The sequence below is a fragment of the Eschrichtius robustus genome, chromosome 4, assembly GCF_028021215.1.
Source record: "Eschrichtius robustus isolate mEscRob2 chromosome 4, mEscRob2.pri, whole genome shotgun sequence".
NCBI lineage: Eukaryota > Metazoa > Chordata > Mammalia > Artiodactyla > Eschrichtiidae > Eschrichtius > Eschrichtius robustus.
This window is the reverse complement of record NC_090827.1, coordinates 75,499,744-75,517,337: the sequence shown is the minus strand read 5'-3', so window position 1 is coordinate 75,517,337 and position 17,594 is coordinate 75,499,744. Positions and strand designations below refer to the sequence as shown.

General features: G+C 42.2%; 2 protein-coding genes and 1 non-coding gene across 3 annotated transcripts in view; 2 read left to right on the top strand and 1 right to left on the bottom strand.

Moving 5' to 3' along the window:
• Window positions 1-2,447: 2,447 nt before the first annotated feature.
• On the bottom strand, window positions 2,448-13,748 carry LOC137764147 (nitric oxide-associated protein 1). The gene is made up of 7 exons (XM_068542878.1): window positions 12,470-13,748; window positions 11,156-11,320; window positions 10,330-10,535; window positions 7,473-7,604; window positions 6,326-6,442; window positions 3,210-3,330; window positions 2,448-2,763 (listed from the first exon to the last, which is right to left on the bottom strand). The coding sequence occupies exons 1-7, from the start codon at window positions 13,617-13,619 to the stop codon at window positions 2,564-2,566; spliced, it is 2,091 nt and encodes a 696-aa protein (XP_068398979.1). The 5' UTR covers window positions 13,620-13,748; the 3' UTR covers window positions 2,448-2,563.
• On the top strand, window positions 6,539-6,611 carry TRNAR-UCU (transfer RNA arginine (anticodon UCU)). Its single transcript has one exon. It is a non-coding gene; the product is annotated as a tRNA-Arg (tRNA).
• A 744-nt stretch (window positions 13,749-14,492) lies between the features above and the next one.
• POLR2B (RNA polymerase II subunit B) overlaps window positions 14,493-17,594 on the top strand; it is a 46,380-nt gene continuing 43,278 nt past the window's right edge. Inside the window, exons 1-2 of the mRNA XM_068542876.1 lie at window positions 14,493-14,618; window positions 17,052-17,124. Coding sequence (XP_068398977.1) covers window positions 14,600-14,618; window positions 17,052-17,124 — 92 coding nt within the window. The 5' untranslated portion in view covers window positions 14,493-14,599. The remainder of the gene's footprint in view (window positions 14,619-17,051; window positions 17,125-17,594) is intronic.

Below are 17,594 nucleotides of genomic sequence, written 5' to 3'. Positions count from 1 at the left end.
TCCAAGTTAGTCATCTGCAGGAAACTAGCCTTGATTTCCATTTTGCAAAAAGCGTCTGAGTGATCAAGAAACACAAGCACACAGGATTGCATCTGTGCTCCACTTCTCCTTGGTTGTCATGGGAAGTGTCCCAAGTATCATAAACACGTTTAGACTCTGGGGAACTACACAGTAAAGCCCTGATGATTGGTAGGGCTTGCTGTTTATGGTAATTAAAAATACAAAATGTGTTAAGCTTCACTTTGTAACTTTGGAGAAAATGCTGCTGTTTTAAAGGTGACGGCAGGGGTGGTGGGGAGAGAGATGGGGGTACTTCAACCTCTGTCCTGTGGACAGGAGGGGGCTGTCCTGACACCTTGCCATTAATTTCTACTCTTTACTAATTCCTGCATGCTGCCACAGTGTAAATGATTAGTGATGGAAGGGCAGTCTTCACACTTAGATCAATGGATTAAGAAGTATCAGTAAGCTGACTTAGAAACCAACACAGTAAGAGAACTTTCTTATAGCAAATCCACTGTGGATCAGTTGGATAGACCGGCAGTGATCCTGGGCTGCATTAGGTTGGCAGAATGTAAATTAATAGCAGATTCTAGCAGCAGTTCTCCACTGTCTTATGCTCGGAGGGCCTTTTTTTTTTTTTGTCTGAGCTATTATAACCACCCTTTCCTGGCTTTCCTGCCTGTTTTTGCTGAGAATCATAAAAGGTTAGGACTGAAAAATATATAGTGTAATTCCCTCATTTTATAGATGAGAAAATGATGACCCAAAGAGACTAATATAACCAGGGAAACTGAAACTTACTTAGTAAATTGCACTGTTTGAAACTGCTAGCAAGGTACATTGGAACATTTTTAGATATGCCTCGGTCAAAACATAACCATTGAATTTTAGAGGTAAGAGAAACCTGAGAATATAAGTTATGAACATTTAAAAATGGAATCTTTGCTAGTAGGTGTAAAAGCCTAGAGAGAAGATAAGGAGGGAGAAATGTTGTACTCTCTAAAATACATTAGAAGTTTTCAGGGTAAATACAGCATCAGTTTTGGGGTTCTGTATTTTTCCACAAACGCCAAGTTTACCATATTTTCTTCATTTAATCTAAAGATTCAGGCCTAAGCTCCAAACTATGAACAGTACATAGAAATATAATGGTCACAACTTTAACTTGTAAAATTAACAGTATTTCATTCTCTCCAAAATCAACTAGAAATCGACTACGAATCATTTTCTCAACTTGGGAAGCTACCGCCCTCTAGAGGTTGGGTCTGGAAACGTCAGGGGTACTTCTCAACTATCACGATGAGGGATGGGGCTGGGAAGTTGCTCCTGGCCCTTCATATCTGGGGATGAAGGATGCACATAAAGAACTACCTTCCCCAGGATGTCAATAGTATTCACTTGGAAACCCAATGAAAGTGAGATCTACAGAGTTTTGACAAGTTGCATTTTAAAACACTGACCGTTTATCCTACAATGACTTACTTAGTGAGAAGGGAGCTAGAGTGTACACATTGACAGAGAACATGGGACTATTGAGAAGTTCATGCTAAACCTGAGTCTACAGGAAGCTCATGGATCTGCGTTTCAGGCCAGCTTACTCCACGAGCTTTTATCTCAACATTGGGATCTGGGACTTGACTGGCCAGTTCATTGTCCACAGCTGTAGTGCCACTTACTCAATTAGGAATACATAAAGGTAAAGACTTCTGACTGATGTAATGTTATACAGTGTTTACAGGCAAATGTTGATAAAATGGTTAAAGTGCTGTGATCCTTGCAGAAGAAACTGAATGCCAGAAAGACATAATATGAATTCTTTTCTAAGATTTTCAGGCCCTTTTAGGTTATGTAAGGGAAACTTCTTGTTTTCCAGCTTCTATTCTCCCCTTCTTCCCTTAAGTAATACAAGTCTGAAATCCCCATTTCCCTCTACATCCTCCAGCTTCCCCATGGGGGGTGTGGCCGTGTAACTGTTGAGCAGTGGACGCTGTGAGTGGGCAACTTCCAGCACTTCCCCCTTCTTTTCAGTAGGGGAGCCGCATGCTCTTCACTCTCTTCTCTTTTTCCCATTGCGAAAGGATGACGACTTGAGCAACCACCTTAGACCCAGAGATGGAAGCTGCGGCACGTTCCCCCAGTCGGGTCCTTGGATGACTACGTGGAGCAAAGCCACATACTCACTTCTATCTCATTTAAGCCAATGTATTTTGGAGAAATTGATTTTCTGCCATTTTTTCACATGACAACTGCTAAGCTGCTCTCTCAACTAGACTCCAAATTAGAAATGCCATCTGGTTTCAAAAAAATGGTAGCGGGAGAAACCTGAATGTAGCAGAACCCCATTTTAGGTATATTTGAACCATAGATACACACATATACATACCCTACCAAAAAATAACTTGTGTTTACAAACTCAATTCATTAAAAAGAGGCACGGTCCTTGGTAGCTTAAAAAGGGTGGCGGAAGGCTTTATTATAGCAATATTTAATGCAATGCAATGTATACAGTATGTTCTATATCATTAATGTTCAATGTGAACAGGTCAGCTTCATATATTTATTATTTTTTCTTTTTCTGCAGATTGTACACAAGGGCAGGAGGCTTTTTGGTTTTATAGGCCACGCTTCTCCGGATGCGCTCTCCTTTGATGTTAACTACATGTGGCAAGAGTGGGCGCCGGACCGTCAGAACTGTTCCTTGAGGTGTGTAGCCTCGGAGGTGCAGTTTGTCCTTGAACTGCGGCGTTACTGCTACCCAGCCTATGCAAGAACACGGCAGAACACAAATGGTGTTAGCAACTATCTTATTAAAAACACCAAACACAGCTCAAAATGGAAACCCAAGGGAGGCTACTGCTGTCTTTCACTCTATTTTTTAAAAGCATACAATGCATTTGTGAAAAGGTACAGATTTATTTTCAGAGTAGCTTACATCTTATGAATAATCTAGTATGTATTTCTTAAAATATTCAGCTTATGTCAGTTAAGGCACATCTGTATAAAAATATACTAAAAGTCAGTACGGCTACTTTATTCACCTTTTAAAAAGTGCTTGGTGTAGGGACCTCCCTAGCGGTCCAGTTGATAAGACTCCGTGCTTCTATTACAGGGGGTGCGGGTTTGATCCCTGGTCAGGGGGTTAAGATCCCACGTGCCGTGCGGTGTGGCCAAATTAAAAAATAAAGAAGTGCTTGGTGTAAAATTACCTGCAGAGGAGAACTTGATGTCAGCCACTGCTTCAGATTCCCCAAGTCCTTCATCTAATGTGATGTCTTCAGCAACAAGAGGAGGAAATCCTGCCATTCTTTCTTCTCCACCCATTGGAACCTTCCATTGGGAGGAGATGAAGATATTTGGAAGTTCAAATTAAACCCCTGATAACTCTAATATTAAGTAAGGCACTGATAAGATATTACTGTACAGGTATCAAGAATAAAATCCTTTTAAACATTCAACTGTTAAAAAAACCCAAATCACACTTCTAGGTCAAATGAAAAGCCCGGGAGCTTTGTGATGGATGAAGCCTAAGATCCCAGTGACAAGGGCCCCATGCAGGCATCCATCTGGTGGTAACCTCCAGACAGCAGAATCTTGCTTTATTAGCTTACAGTTTTTACTGTCCTCCATAAAGCTTTAGACACAATAATTTTGGGCAATTAAAGCAACATCCTTCCAAATACCTTAGTTCTTACAGGCCTGGCTGGACACAGAGATTAATCCCTGCCTCATTACCTCTCAAGGGTACATGGATAATGGGTAAGATTCAGCTTCTATGTTTACAGGTGTTTCCATGAATTGGAATTAACTGGATAATTTACCTGTTTATTAACAGATCTCTCTGTGTTTAGCACTAAGGACACAAAGATAGCTATTACAATATGTTCTATATGGTCCCTACCCCCGAGGAGATCAGAAGGTGGAAACAGCAAGTAAATAAATTACAAGGTAAGAAACGTGATGAGAGGCATCTACTAATTACTGTGATTGTGAAGGAAGTAATGAACGTGGTTTGGTCAAGGAAAACATTAATGAAGAGCAGAATTTGAAAAATAGATTAAAGTTATTCAGTGGAAAGGTATCCTGGGTTAGTATCATGTACAGACACAGAAATTGGAAAAAGGATAATGAGTTCAGAGAACTGTGCAGAGTATGTTATGTGTGTGTGTGCATTAGTGATGAGGCTATCAGTTTAGAGTTCTCTCAGTAATGTGGAACTACCAAGGAATTATAAGCAGGAAAGAGAAAAGAATCATAAAGGAATACTGTGGCCTGCTTTGTATTTTGGAAAAATCTGCGTAGTGCAGGGTTTCTCAATCTCAGCACTATTGACCTTTTGGGCCAAATAATTCTTTGTCCCGGGAGGCTGTCCTGTGCATTGCACAAGTTTTAGCAGCCTCTACTCAGCATCCACCAAGTTGTGAAAACCAAAAACGCCTCCAGTCTTTGTCAAATGTTCCCTTGAGGTAAGAGTCAACCCTGGTTGAGAACTACAGCTGTGGTGGGGTGAGGGTGGGCAGAAGGCAGTGAAACTGGGAGCTGGGAAAATATCTAAGGATCTCAAAACAGCCTAAAGAAAGTAGATTACAGTTTGGACTATGAGGCTGGTCTCAGTGGTAATTAGGAGGCAGGATTGACTTTGACTTGGGAGGTGAGTAAGAAAACCAGAAGGCAAGGATGAGCCACAGAGCAGCCCAAGAAACCATTTGTATTACACCGGGAGAGAAGCCTCAGTGTTGCTTTGAGAAGTATCAGTGAGTCCACTCTGAAGACTACACAGATGCATGGGGGTGGAGCCCTACCCTGCAAATCCTACATGTCTCTGGAGTATTAACTTTAGGGCAGTTATTTCGATGGAGTTTTAATTTCACTCTGGCTTTCTTAGGAAATCCAGAGAGAAAGAAGCATTTACTTCCCAAGTCAGGTTGGTTTTATCCTTGTTGAAGGGCGGGTGTGTATTTTGTGTTTTGACTTATTTTCAGTTGTATGAGCATTAATTAATGGTAAATCACCTCTTCCTTGGACGTACCCGCTATTTTTGCAGTAGGTATGTCCCATAATCTTCATCACCACAAATACTTACGTAGCAGTGACAACAGTCCCCTTGCACTTGATCTTCTCCACAACCTCGTGGCGTAGGTACAACAGAGAGAGGTAAAGGAAACTTACCTAAAGTCACACAGCTTCGTTAAGTGGTGGAGCAGAGCAGGATTTGGACCCATCCTGGCTCCAGAGATCTTAACTATCATACACTACACACTAGCCAACAGCGTGTACCCATGTCTGGTTAAAGATCTGTAAACAGGCCCCATTCAGTCTCTGGTGAACTTGGAACAATTTCAGTGGCACAGAAAGGGCACAACGGGGACTGCAGAGGATGGGACGTGAGAAGCAGGAGTAAACTTGATTGTAAAGAGGAGGAATGAGTGGGACACTGAGTTTTGTTTTGTTTTTTAAAGATTAGAGAGGGACTTCCCTGGTGGTCCAATGGTTAAGACTCTGTGCTCCCAATGCAGGGGGCCCAAGTTTGATCCCCGGTCAGGGAACTAGATCCCACACACATGCCGCAATGAAGATCCCAAGTGCCACAACTAAGACCCGGCGCAGCCAAATAAATTAATTAATAAATAAATATTTAAAAAAAATAAAGATCAGAGAAATTTTAACACACTGCTTAACAGGTCAAAGGAAGGAGCAAGTAAAGCAGGAGAGAGGAGGTACGATAACCTGTATGTGCCTGGGATTAAGAACCTGGGAGGAGAGCTTTTCCACTCATACAAGGGCTTCTCAACTCAGCACTACGCACCTTTTGGACCAGATAATTCTGTGTTGTGAGGTGCTGTCTTGTGTATCGCATTATGTTTGGCATCATCTCTGGATGATACTAGATGCCAGTAGCATCACCCAGTTGTGAGAAAATCTGTAACTTCTCTTCACTCACAGTATACAGCACAACTTTCTGCAATGATGTGACCGCAGGGCAGTTGAAAAGTGGCTAGTGCAAGTGAAGAACTAAATTTGAAAGTTTATTTCATTTTAATTAACTTATTTAAATAGGCACACAGGCCTACCGTATTGGACAGTATGACCTAGAGAAAACCCAGCTCTGTCACTATTCTAGGATCAGTCCAATCCAACATCCCTTTTCTATAGGAGCCCACCTCACGTTATAGTCAAAATCCTCAAGGTGAACAAGGTCAGGGGAGAGCTAGCTGAGAGTGTAACAAAGATGGTTCTGTCCAACAAAGGCTTTTTTAGCAGGGCCGTGGGACTATCACAGGGTGTGTTAACCTAACTATGCAACCATCAAAGCGTGTTGCCTCACCTTGAGTAACGTATGACCCCTGTGCTTCTGATATATAGTGTCCGCCTTGTCCAACGAAGTAATGTGAACGGGAAGGAAGTTGGAAGCCACAACTGTAAACCAAGCTGACTGATTTCCCTTAAGAAAGGAAGAAGGAACTTATTTTATATAACGAAAAACTTGCAAAACCAGCACATTACAAGGTATGATTAAAAAAAAAAAAATTGGGGGAATTCCCTGGTGGTCCAGTGGTTAGGGCTCTGCACTTCTACTGCAGGGGGCATGGGTTCGATCCCTGGTTGGGGAACTAAGATCCTGAATGCCGTGCAGTGCAGCCAAAAAAAAACAAGGTGGGGGGGGGCAAAATATGGCAGAAGCACTGCATTTCACCCATTTATATAAAACTATGATTTCTTCCATAGGTTTGTTGATACTTAAAAAAACCAAACAAACGTCTATTATAAAAAACAAAAGAAAATACTGTCTGCTTTAAGTGTCCCTGTGTAAAGTTTGGTTTAAAATGTTAACATTCTATGGTCTCTATGGAAATACATAAGGTTTTAAGTGTGTATGCCTAAATTTCCAACAAATTATGAACAAACACAAAACCAAGAAGTGTGCTAAGGCAATGGCTTGCAGGTTGCATTCAGTGTTGTTGGACATATCCATGTTTCATTTTCCATTTTTCTCCTCACTTTGGTAAAAACAGGGATCAATTCTACAGATGCTCTAAAATCTCTGAGTGATGCTATGTAAATGAATACCAAACCCAAAAACACATCTATAAAAGTATACACATCATGGAATATAAAGAGCGTGGAATTTATTTAATGCATATTAACCCTGCACTTAAAGGTATGACCTCTGATTTCCACATAAGACAATACCACAGGAGAGGGAAAGTATCTTTGCTTAATGCCAAGCTGTATGGGGCACTCGACTGCCTATTGAAGATATAGTTTTTTAAGACTTATTACTTTTTTTCCCCCCATTTCATTATCCCAGGTTTTTATCATAGACATTTTCAAACACACACAAAAGAATAGTATACCAACCCCCACAGTCATGACCTAGTTATCAACATTTTGCTAGTCTTGATCGTATATCTGCTTCCTTAAAGTAAATCCCAATACTAAAGTCACTTTTCAATGGTACGGACTTTCCTTACCTTCAGAAAATCTATGCGGCCTATGGCACCCAAAAATAGAACCATTCCTGGTTTAAGCACGAAAGTTCTTGGAACAATGGAATGTGTTGGCAAAACAGTATTTACTTCTTTTTCTGTTAGAAGACTTAAAATCTGTAAAGCAGAGGGCAGATTTTTTAGAGAATTACTTTCAATGAACGTCTGATATATTGTGCTTTACCTGTAAGATAAAAAGTTATATATTCCAGGCTTCACAATAAATCAAAGTATGTATTTTAGAATTTGCTGCACATAAAATTCATATATTCTTTCTAAATGAATCAATTTATAAATGGCTTTACTCTTGTTTCACAACTTAATCTTGAGTAATGGCAAAATAACCTTACAGGAATACGAAACAGCAGCATCCTCCGAATTCTGTCAGATTTGCTGTGAACTGAAGACACTGATGATTCAATCCCAGGAGAGAAAATATGTTCTCTCGTCAAGCCTTCCAGGGAGCAGTAGTTTTCAGATAAAGGTAAGGTAACGTGCTATATTCTGTCCTAGTGGCAGCTATGCATGCATTAAATGAAAATGATCACCCCATTCTTAGAGCAGGTAAAGAGCTAGAAGAAGCTTTTCTAAATTCCAGTCTTTGGTTTCCTTATTTCCTCCAAATACTCAGCAAAAAAAATGAGAGAAAGTTATGAATCCTGTGGCTTCTAAGGATGAAGAGTTCCTAAATAGACTAGAGAAAATGGAAAAGAAAAGCCAGGCGGTACAAGATTCTGGTAAGACTTAGGGAATCAAAATCTGATTTAAAAAATTTTGAGAAAGTAAAAAAATGGCTAAAAATCTTTTGTGAACTTGCTTCTTAAGAAAAATAACAAGGAGATAACAAAATATGTGATATCTAGGGAGACTCACAAGAGAATACCTAAGGGGGCTGTGAGTAGTTTTCTTCAGTATTTGTGCTTGAAAAGCACATTAAAAGCCACGTGCAGTAAAGAAATATTTTAACCCTTTTAGCAGAGACGTTAATACTTCACAATAGAGTTCCTTGGTTCAGTTTGGGAAACACTGGTTCAAGGCATTAAATAAATATATCAATAAACTGACAGAAAATCAAACTGCCTGAGAGAACTCTTATATCTAAAAACTTGAAGGTCTCACTGCAAATTAACAAATCTGAATTTGTGAGTTAGCAAAGTCTTGCCTTTCTGACTAACTGACAAGAGGATATACATGACTGAAGTAACTGCTATCCCTGACCTAACTGAGCCTAAAACTGAAGAATGAGTTGGTGAAGTTAAAGTCATAGAACATTACTAGGAAGCAGTACAGTTACTCTGAAGTTCTGGATTGCTAAGGAAGTAAAGACTGGACACAATTATTCTAGGAGAGAAAAAAAAAAAGTTAAAAGATCTATATAGGTACATCAAATTCTGAGAATGAAACTATAAGTGATTCGGATGAGGCAAAGGAAGGAAAAGTATCTAAGAATCTAATGTTGTTTCACAGGGATATACAGAGATAACTAGGTGAATTAGAACCTGGTCACTAACCAGATTCAAAGGAAGCTGATTAGTGGATCTGTTGAAAGGCAGTATCCTGGATACACACTTGATTCAGTCAATGACTTGGATAATGATCAAAACTGCAAATGAGGGCTTCCCTGGTGGCACAGTGGTTAAGAATCCGCCTGCCAACGCAGGGGACATGGGTTCAAGCCCTGGTCCGGGAAGATCCCACATGCTGCGGAGCAACTAAGCCCGTGTGCCACAACTACTGAGCCCGTGTGCCACAACTACTGAAGCCCGCATGCCTAGAGCCTATGCTCCGCAGCAAGAGAAGCCACCGCAATGAGAAGCCCACACGCCGCAACGAAGAGTAGCCCCCACTCGCCGCAACTAGAGAAAGCCCACACGCAGCAATGAAGACCCAACCCAGCCAAAAATAAATAAATTAAATAAATAAATTAAAAAAAAACTGCAAATGAATAAAAGGTTCTGAGATATAACAAATATGTAGGATATAGGCTGAATTTAAGATAAAATCAAAGTTGCCCGGGAGATCCTGCAACTGGACTGAAAAGATATACAAGGGCAAGATAGGTAGAGTTGATCCTATTCTAAATTAGGTTCATCTGAGGGCACTTACATAAGAAAGTTAGTTCTTTGTGTCATACTTTCAGGAACAAAAACAAATTAGAATTCATTCTGGAAAGGGTCCTTTGTTCATAGCCTATTCTCAGAATGGCTATAGGAAATGAAGACAAACTGTCTAGATTATGTCAGCACAGTAAGTGCTCCATGTCTGTTGGATGAACTAATGAAAGAGAAGAAAAGGGTAGAGTGAGGAAGAGAGAGGATATTATACTCTAAAACGTTTCAATGTCTGGCAAAGGGAACTAGACATTATATTTGTTCCATACACTTTTGGGGAACAATAGGTACAAATTACAGGGACACTGCTCGGCTCAATATAAAGAGCAGGGTGACCTTGGGAGGTGAGGTGACACTGCTTCAGCTGATGGTGAGTCACTCCTTACTTCAAGGTGGATGCACCTCCTGGTGAATATGTTATGGAGGGAACTCAAGCATGGAACAGGTGGCTGGACTGCAGTGATATTTATGATTTCTTCCAACCTCAAAATCTAGGATTCTGTAAATGTCTCCCTAACTAAGGTAACAACCACAAGGATAGAAGTAGGTTGTTAGCAGTGACGTCTACCAAATGGCATACAGTACTTGATGGCATATAGATTCATCCCTGAAACGCTTCTATGCATGAATCAGAACTGAGTCTAAAATGAAAGGATACCTCTTTTTCTGCCAATTAAGACAGTACTCTTGCAATTGAAAGTTAATGTTTCTAAAATACATTAAATACCTACACAATTTTCTTTTGTAATTCCAGGGGTGTCATAAAACCAGTGGGCATCTTTCACATCTTGTGGGGTCAATTCTACTCGTTTGGTAGATTTATCTGCAATCATAACAGGTTCATTTCCCATGTCAAAGGCAAGTGAATCGGCATCAAACTCAAAGGCAGCTTTATCCTTCTGTTCTTCTGAATACAAGAATGTTCTTCCAACTCTTCCTAGAACAAGTTATACTGAAGTTAGTAGTCACTCCTTTAAAGCTTTTGACTCGAGACAGGTAGTTCTTATGTTTGCCTCGAAGAAGTTACTAGGACTAACAGTGGTGTTTGGAAGGAAGTGAGACCACAATGATACTTTTGCTTTATTTCTAAATGCAGTGGGAGTCAGACTCTTGCAATGATCAAGTATGTGTGGCTGGCTGTGCACACTGGGCGAAGGGGGAGAGTGCTGGGAATCAAACTGTTTTTAGTAAAGACAGGTTATAAAGAGATACCAAGGAAAGGGGGAGAATCCAATTTAAACCTGCTACAGGTCAACAACTTGTACTGGTGTGTAAGGAGGGGGCTGGTATCTTAGTGAAAATGCTTCTGTTGCTGACAATGGCCAGGTAGGCAGTTATTTGCATTTCCTTTCCCGGATTTCTCCAAGTATCTACTGTCTCAATTTTCCCAACACAATGAATTCTGGGTTTCCAAACAGTAGCCTTGCCTCTATGTTCCAGAAAGAGGAAGTGTCTCCCCACAAAAACTGGCTAGCCCCAGAGAGCTCTATTTCAGGTTGTTCTACAGAAAATTTTAGCATAGACCTAAGGAAGAGTTTTCCTATAGAAGATGCTTACCTACTACATAACCATGCTTTTTCAAGAGATTAAGTTTATTTTGTTCTTGCTGACTGAGATCTTCTTCTGCTTCAGTTGCATCTCTTTTAAGCCTTTTTTGCCTTTGAAACATTCTGTAAGGAGTTGGGTTACAAATAGGAAACTTCAGAAGGTTTAATGTAGTACCTGAAATACCAAAGAATACATATGTTGTTATAAACGTTGTACAAGAAAATGGAATAATACATTTATGAGGATCTACAGTGTCTTGGATACTGTGATTATTTCTCTTAACTTTCATGACAACCCTCCACAAAATTATTCTTACTTTACAGATGAGGCAATAGGTTCAGAGATCAGCCCACAAGCTCAACCAGAATTTGAATGCCAAATCTATAGGCCTGATCTTTTTCCATCTTCTGCATACTCCTAGCCGGTATAAAAGCACTTCTGTGTATAAGTCAACCAATGTCCCTGACAGAGAAGTACAGCTTATCTAGCAAAGTTCAATGCTGGTTTCAAAGGATCAAATGAAGTAGTTCGTTTTGCCAACTGTTAGATACAAACAGGTCACAGAAGGACCCATTTTGCAATTACTACAGACGTTTCTTAAAGTCACAAAGTTGAAATTTCTTTCCAACAAAGCCACATATCATATTGCATTAGTGAATTATTCAAATGTTAAATCTGTATAGTACTCTCCTGACTAAACTCAAGATATGAAGAGTGAGACTGAAGGGTGGAGGGAGGTTTAGAAAGTAAAAGGACTTTCTTGAGAAACATACAAAGAACTAAAGTTACGAGGGAAACCTCCAAGAGAGCAGACACTGCTTTGTCCCCTGGTTCATCTACAGTGCCTAGAACAGTGACTGGTACCTAGAAGTACTCTAATTATTTCTATTGGAAAGTTACTAAAACATATACTGAATTTCCAAGCATTAAACTGACACAAAAGAGAAATGTGACCGAAGTAGGTAGAGAATTTTTAAAGGAAGCCCCCAGCCAGCCCCTGGTGTACATTAAGGAAGGATATAGGACTAGGTGCCTGAACTACGATCAGACTTCCAGCTTCTCAGAAAACGAAGGAGGGTACTTCCCTGGTGGTGCAGTGGGTAAGACTCCACGCTCCCAATGCAGGAGGCCTGGGTTTGATCCCTGGTCAGGGAACTAGATCCCACATGCATGCCACAACTAAGAAGCCAGCCTACCGCAACTAAGGACCCCAAGTGCTGCAACTAAGGAGCCTGCCTGCCTCAATTAAGACCAGGCACAACCAAATAACTAAATAAATATTAAAAAAAAAAATACGAAGGGGACGGGCGTCCTAAGGCTCACCAGGCCAAGAGGAGATGGTGGCTCTGTCGATAGCCTCAGCGCCCTTGGCGATGCAGTAATCGGACTCCAGGAGCGTGTTGAAGAGAGTGGACTTGCCAGCGTTGGTGGCGCCAACCAGGTAGACGTCGCCGCGGTAGCGCCAGGAACGCTGGAGCGCGGAGATCAACTCTTCGACTCCATAGCCAGTCTTGGCGCTGATGAGCCGCACGTCTCTGAGCACCGTGCGGGACCTGGGCGAAAGATTCGCATTCTCCTCCCCGTCCCGTGGCCGGTCCCCGCTGGGGTGTTGTGGCCTTCGGTAGCCAGGGGGCGGCAGGAGCCCGGCGCGGGCACAGTCGTCCCACAGTCGCTCCCGGAGCCGCTGTCGGTAGCCGGGAGTATCCTGGGGCAGCAGGTCCACCTTGTTTCCCAGCACGATCAGCTGCTTGGGGCCCACCAGCGCGGGCAGGTGGGGCAGCAGGGCGTCGGGCAGATCAAGCAGGTCCACCATGTACAGCACCAGGGCAGGCTCGGGCCGCCGCAGCGCGGCGGTCACCAGCTCCAGGTACTGCTCGCGACTCACCTGCAGGTGCAGGGCGCGGCGGTGATGCACCAGCAGCCAGCAGCGCTGGCACACGGTCTGCGCCAGCCCGCCGTCCTCCTGCGCCGCCGCGCTTAGGAACTTCTCACTGGGCAGGTAACCGGGCACTCCCGGGTCCTGGCAGTGTAGCTCCGCCCCGCAACCCGAACAGTTCAGGCCGCTGGGCGGCACCGTCGGGTCCGGGTGCCCCACGTCCGGGTGCACCCGCCAGCCGGTGCGTAGTTTCTGCTGCCGCCGCTCCTCCCGTCGCTGCAGCACCCGTCGCTCCTCCTCCTCCTGCCGCTGCTGCAGCTCCCGCAGCTGGTCATGGAGGGTCACTGCGGGCTCCGGATCCGGGACGTACTCGGGGAACAGAAAACTCTCCTCCATGTCAGCCCTTCCTTGGTTATCCCCAGTCGCTGTCGCGCCACGGGGAAGCCCACATCCCAGGCCGGATGGGTGCCGGGAGGTGGCGTTGGCCGCACCTCTCCTCTCGAGGAGCTTCTCCCGGAGGCCATGGCGCCCTATCGTGGGAGTGGATCCCCGCAGAAGGCTGCACAGCAGCCTACAAGTGAGGCGCGCGGGCAGCATGAGAAACGCGGGCGTGGGCAAAGGGGCTGAGTCACCTTTTCGCGCGTGCTCTGTGGCCCCAGACGTGCGTAAAACAGTAGCGACAGCCCGGGACTACCTGAGAGCTGTCATTTTTCAGCGTCGCACTTCAGCTCCTCCTCCCGCGTCTAATCTCGTGAGTTCTCGCGATGAAGGCGCTGTGGTCAGAGAGCCCATTTAAAGCGGAGATAAAGGCTCCGGGCACTTAAACTGGGGTGGGTTGGCCGAATAGGCTAGTGAGTGAGGGTTTATCCACTTTCAGACTTCTTAAAACGCGCCGCTGGCACTAGCTGCCGTTAAGAAATCACATTTTTTAAAGCTTCGTGTTGTTTTGTCTTTCGGACTGGAAAATAGAAAATCTAGTGCCGCAGACTTATGGCCACAATTAAAACCTTTTATTAATACATCTTCTTGGCTTTATTATTATTTTTTTGGGTGTCATTATTTGTGCAACATTAAAAATAATATTTCTTAAACATTTTTTAAAAATTTGACTATGGCTTATGTACACAGAAATCATTTTTTAAAGCTTCGTGTTTTTAAGTCTTTGGAACCGAAAAAAATAAAGCATGGCTACAACGAAACCCTTTATTATTAAATCTTCTTGACTTTTTTTTTTTTAAGGTGCCATTATTTATTTGTGCAACAACACTGAAAAACAAAGTTTCAATGGCTGGATCCGACTCAAACTGCAAGGAACGGTCCTCATTGTCAGGCACGGGAAACTTCAGCCCACAAATCGAGCATGCACAATACTAACCCTTAACGCAGCTTAACCTACCCTTCGCGCAGGCGCAGACCTTAATTGGCGTCTTTGTGGGCGGAGCTTCGTGTGGGACGCAGAGTATTCTGGGAACGCCGGAGACGGAAATTATTTCGCCTCACGCTGCGGACGTCGGAGCAGCTGCGCGCCTTTCCGTGTGTGATTTCTAGAGTTAGGCGCTCGGGAACCGTTTGCCAATATGTATGACGCGGACGAGGGTAGGTGACCACTCAGAACACTCCGTGGCCACCCATCTAAGGGGGGGAAACGTGGGTAGCTGGATGAATTGAGGATTTGCGGCCTCCTACCCGGCCCGCCGCACCATGGCCCCAGTCGTTTCCCCACACTCCCGAGGCCGCGAACGAATCCGGGATTTTGAGAGGTGGAGGGTGCAGGGAACGTAGCCTTTATCATCTTGGTCAGGGTGACTGTTGTTCTCTCCTCTGTCTGCCCCTGTGTGAATCTGACACTCCCTTCCCGTGTTGAAAATAGCGCGCAGAACCATGCGACAGGTTCCGTTGTTCCGACTTTGAAGCAAAGGAATCCTTTCTTGATTTCCCTTAAGGCCAGATTTAATGAATTTATGAATAGTTGGATTTTTGAGTGTCAGCCTGTGCCAGGCATTGTGTTAGGCTCTGGAAGAACTCCGGGGACAAGGAATATAGTTTGTGTGTGTGTGTGCGGCGCGGGGGCAGGGTTTGGTTTAGTTTGGCGTTCCTTCATGCTGTCATATGCCTAAGTAAATTATCTTAAAAGATGACCTTTACATTTTCCGCGAGATGACACAGTTCTAGATGGTATGTATTTTAACGACCAGGGACAGTATGTCTTTGTTTTCTTTTTACATGTAGAGTTCGTAGTCACGTGTAGTGTATTTTCATTGTATATTTTTAATGCTCCCTCTTCCGTTCTCCAAAGCTGCTATTTCAAAGTTCGTTTTCTTCTAGCTCCCAATCTCCTGGCCACCGCTTACATTTCTCTTTATTCCCTCAGCTACTTCATGGAGAAAATAGAAGCAAAAACTTAAACTCTACTGTTTAAACTTCTGTCTCATTTTTATTTTGCGTCTAGAAATTTATTAGCATCATTGTATTCTTTTTCTTAACTCCTGAGAAAAAAATTCAAAAAATTTTTTTCAGCTTAATTTTTTGAGTAGGTAATATAGTCTCATTTCTCAGAGGCTAGAAAACATAAAAATGTTAAAAAGGATAAATGATCTACAAGTATAACTAAAACTGACTTCATTATTACCTCTCCTTTTCCAACCTTCCTACTTCTCCTGGGTGGCTGTGATAATAACATCTAGTGTGCCATCAAAGCTAGAAATCTCCAAGCCATTTTAGATACCTTTGTCTATTTTACCTCTCCCCCCATGTGTAGGAGTCAGTAATTCCAGACCATTCAAGAAGCACTTATTAATAATTTATTTTGGATATGTATCAAATTTTGAATCAAGGTTGTTAAGTTTTACAGACTATGTATATAGGTCAGAATATAGAAAAACAAAAATACAGCACATTTATTCTTTTGCATAAGAAGATGAGACTAATATTAGCACCAGTGCACACTGATTTTTCAAATGCCCCATTTTATAAATTACTGTTGCTGCACAAACTCCCCAAAGTTTTGCTGCTTAAAAATTATTTAATATGTTCATGGATTAAATAAATGAGTCAGGAATTTGGACAGGCATAGTAGGAATGGCTTGTCTGTTGCCTGATGTCTGGAAGACACAAAGGCTGAGTGTTGACTGCTGGGGGCTGGGTGATCTGGAGTGTTTACTCATGTGTCTGGCATCTAGCCTAGGAAAACTCAAGGACTAGGATTGCTGATTGCAGCATCTCGTAAGTGGGCCCTCTGTTTAGATTTTCTCACCTAAGTAGTAGGAGTTCTTAATGGCAGCTCAGGGCTCCAGAAGTAAGTGTTTCAGCAAACAAGGTGGAATTGCATTGTTTTTCCTGACCTAGCTTCTAAAATCGTGTAGCATTGCTTTAGCTGTATTCTCTTAGTTATGGGAGAGTCAAAAACCCACCCAGATTCAAGGGGAGGAAGCATAGACCCCCTATATCTTGATGGTAGGAGTGTCAAGATCACTTTATAAAAGAGCATGTGAAATGGAAGATAGTTGTGGCCATCTTTGGGAAATACAGCCTGTCATCCCTGTCCATGTGTGAAATGTTGCTGTAATAGACAGCCCACCTTAAGGTATTGCCCAGCTATTGGAGTCCTTTGCTGACTCCTCCCTCTTAACCTGATCTCTGACTCCAGTCTCTGAGGAGCCTATTGATCAGAGGATTATGAGCTTGCTCCTAGTTATCATTATAGTTAGTAATGAGAATTATGTGGGCTTCTTGGAGACGATGGAACAGTTACAGATCCACACGACTTGCACTGAACCTTTCTCATGAGCCCTCTTTGTGTATTGGGAGAATACCTATGTGACGTAGACCTATGTATGTGTACATATATACCTATGTATGTTGTTTCATTACAGTTCAAGTAATGTGATGACTGAAATTCTAAAGAAGTGGGATAAAGTGATTGTTTTTTATTTAGTAAAGAGTAAATGTGTTTTTGCTACTTCACATCATAGTAAGATGTGAGCTAGTAGTATTTATTGCAAGTGAGAATGATTTTTTTTTTTTTTGCAGATATGCAATATGATGAGGATGATGATGAAATCACACCAGATTTGTGGCAAGAGGCATGCTGGATTGTAATTAGGTAACTTTTTAGACCAAACTGAAGAAGTTTTAAAAGGCACTGTAAATTGTACAGGGATTTCCTGCTTATTCTGTGTTTGAAAATTAGATGTTCTATGTGAATATGCTGCATGAGAGCTGGTTTGTCATTTTATTTATTTAACTTTTAAAGTATTTTGATATACAGAAAAGTAACACAAAGAATTCATGTACACTTCACCCAGATTCCCTAAATGTTAACCTTATGCTGTGTTTTCTTTGCCTTATTCTTTCTCTATCTACGTGTTTTTTTTTTCTGAAATATTTGAGAGTCAGTTGTTTACCTAGGAATATTCTTTTACATAATCATAATCTTATTAAAATAAGGAAATTAATTGATACAGTAATCTTATTTAATCTAGAGACCTTACGCAGATTTTGCCAGTGTCCTAGTAATGTTCATAGCATAATAAAAATTTTCTTATCCTGGATCCAACATAAGATCATATATTA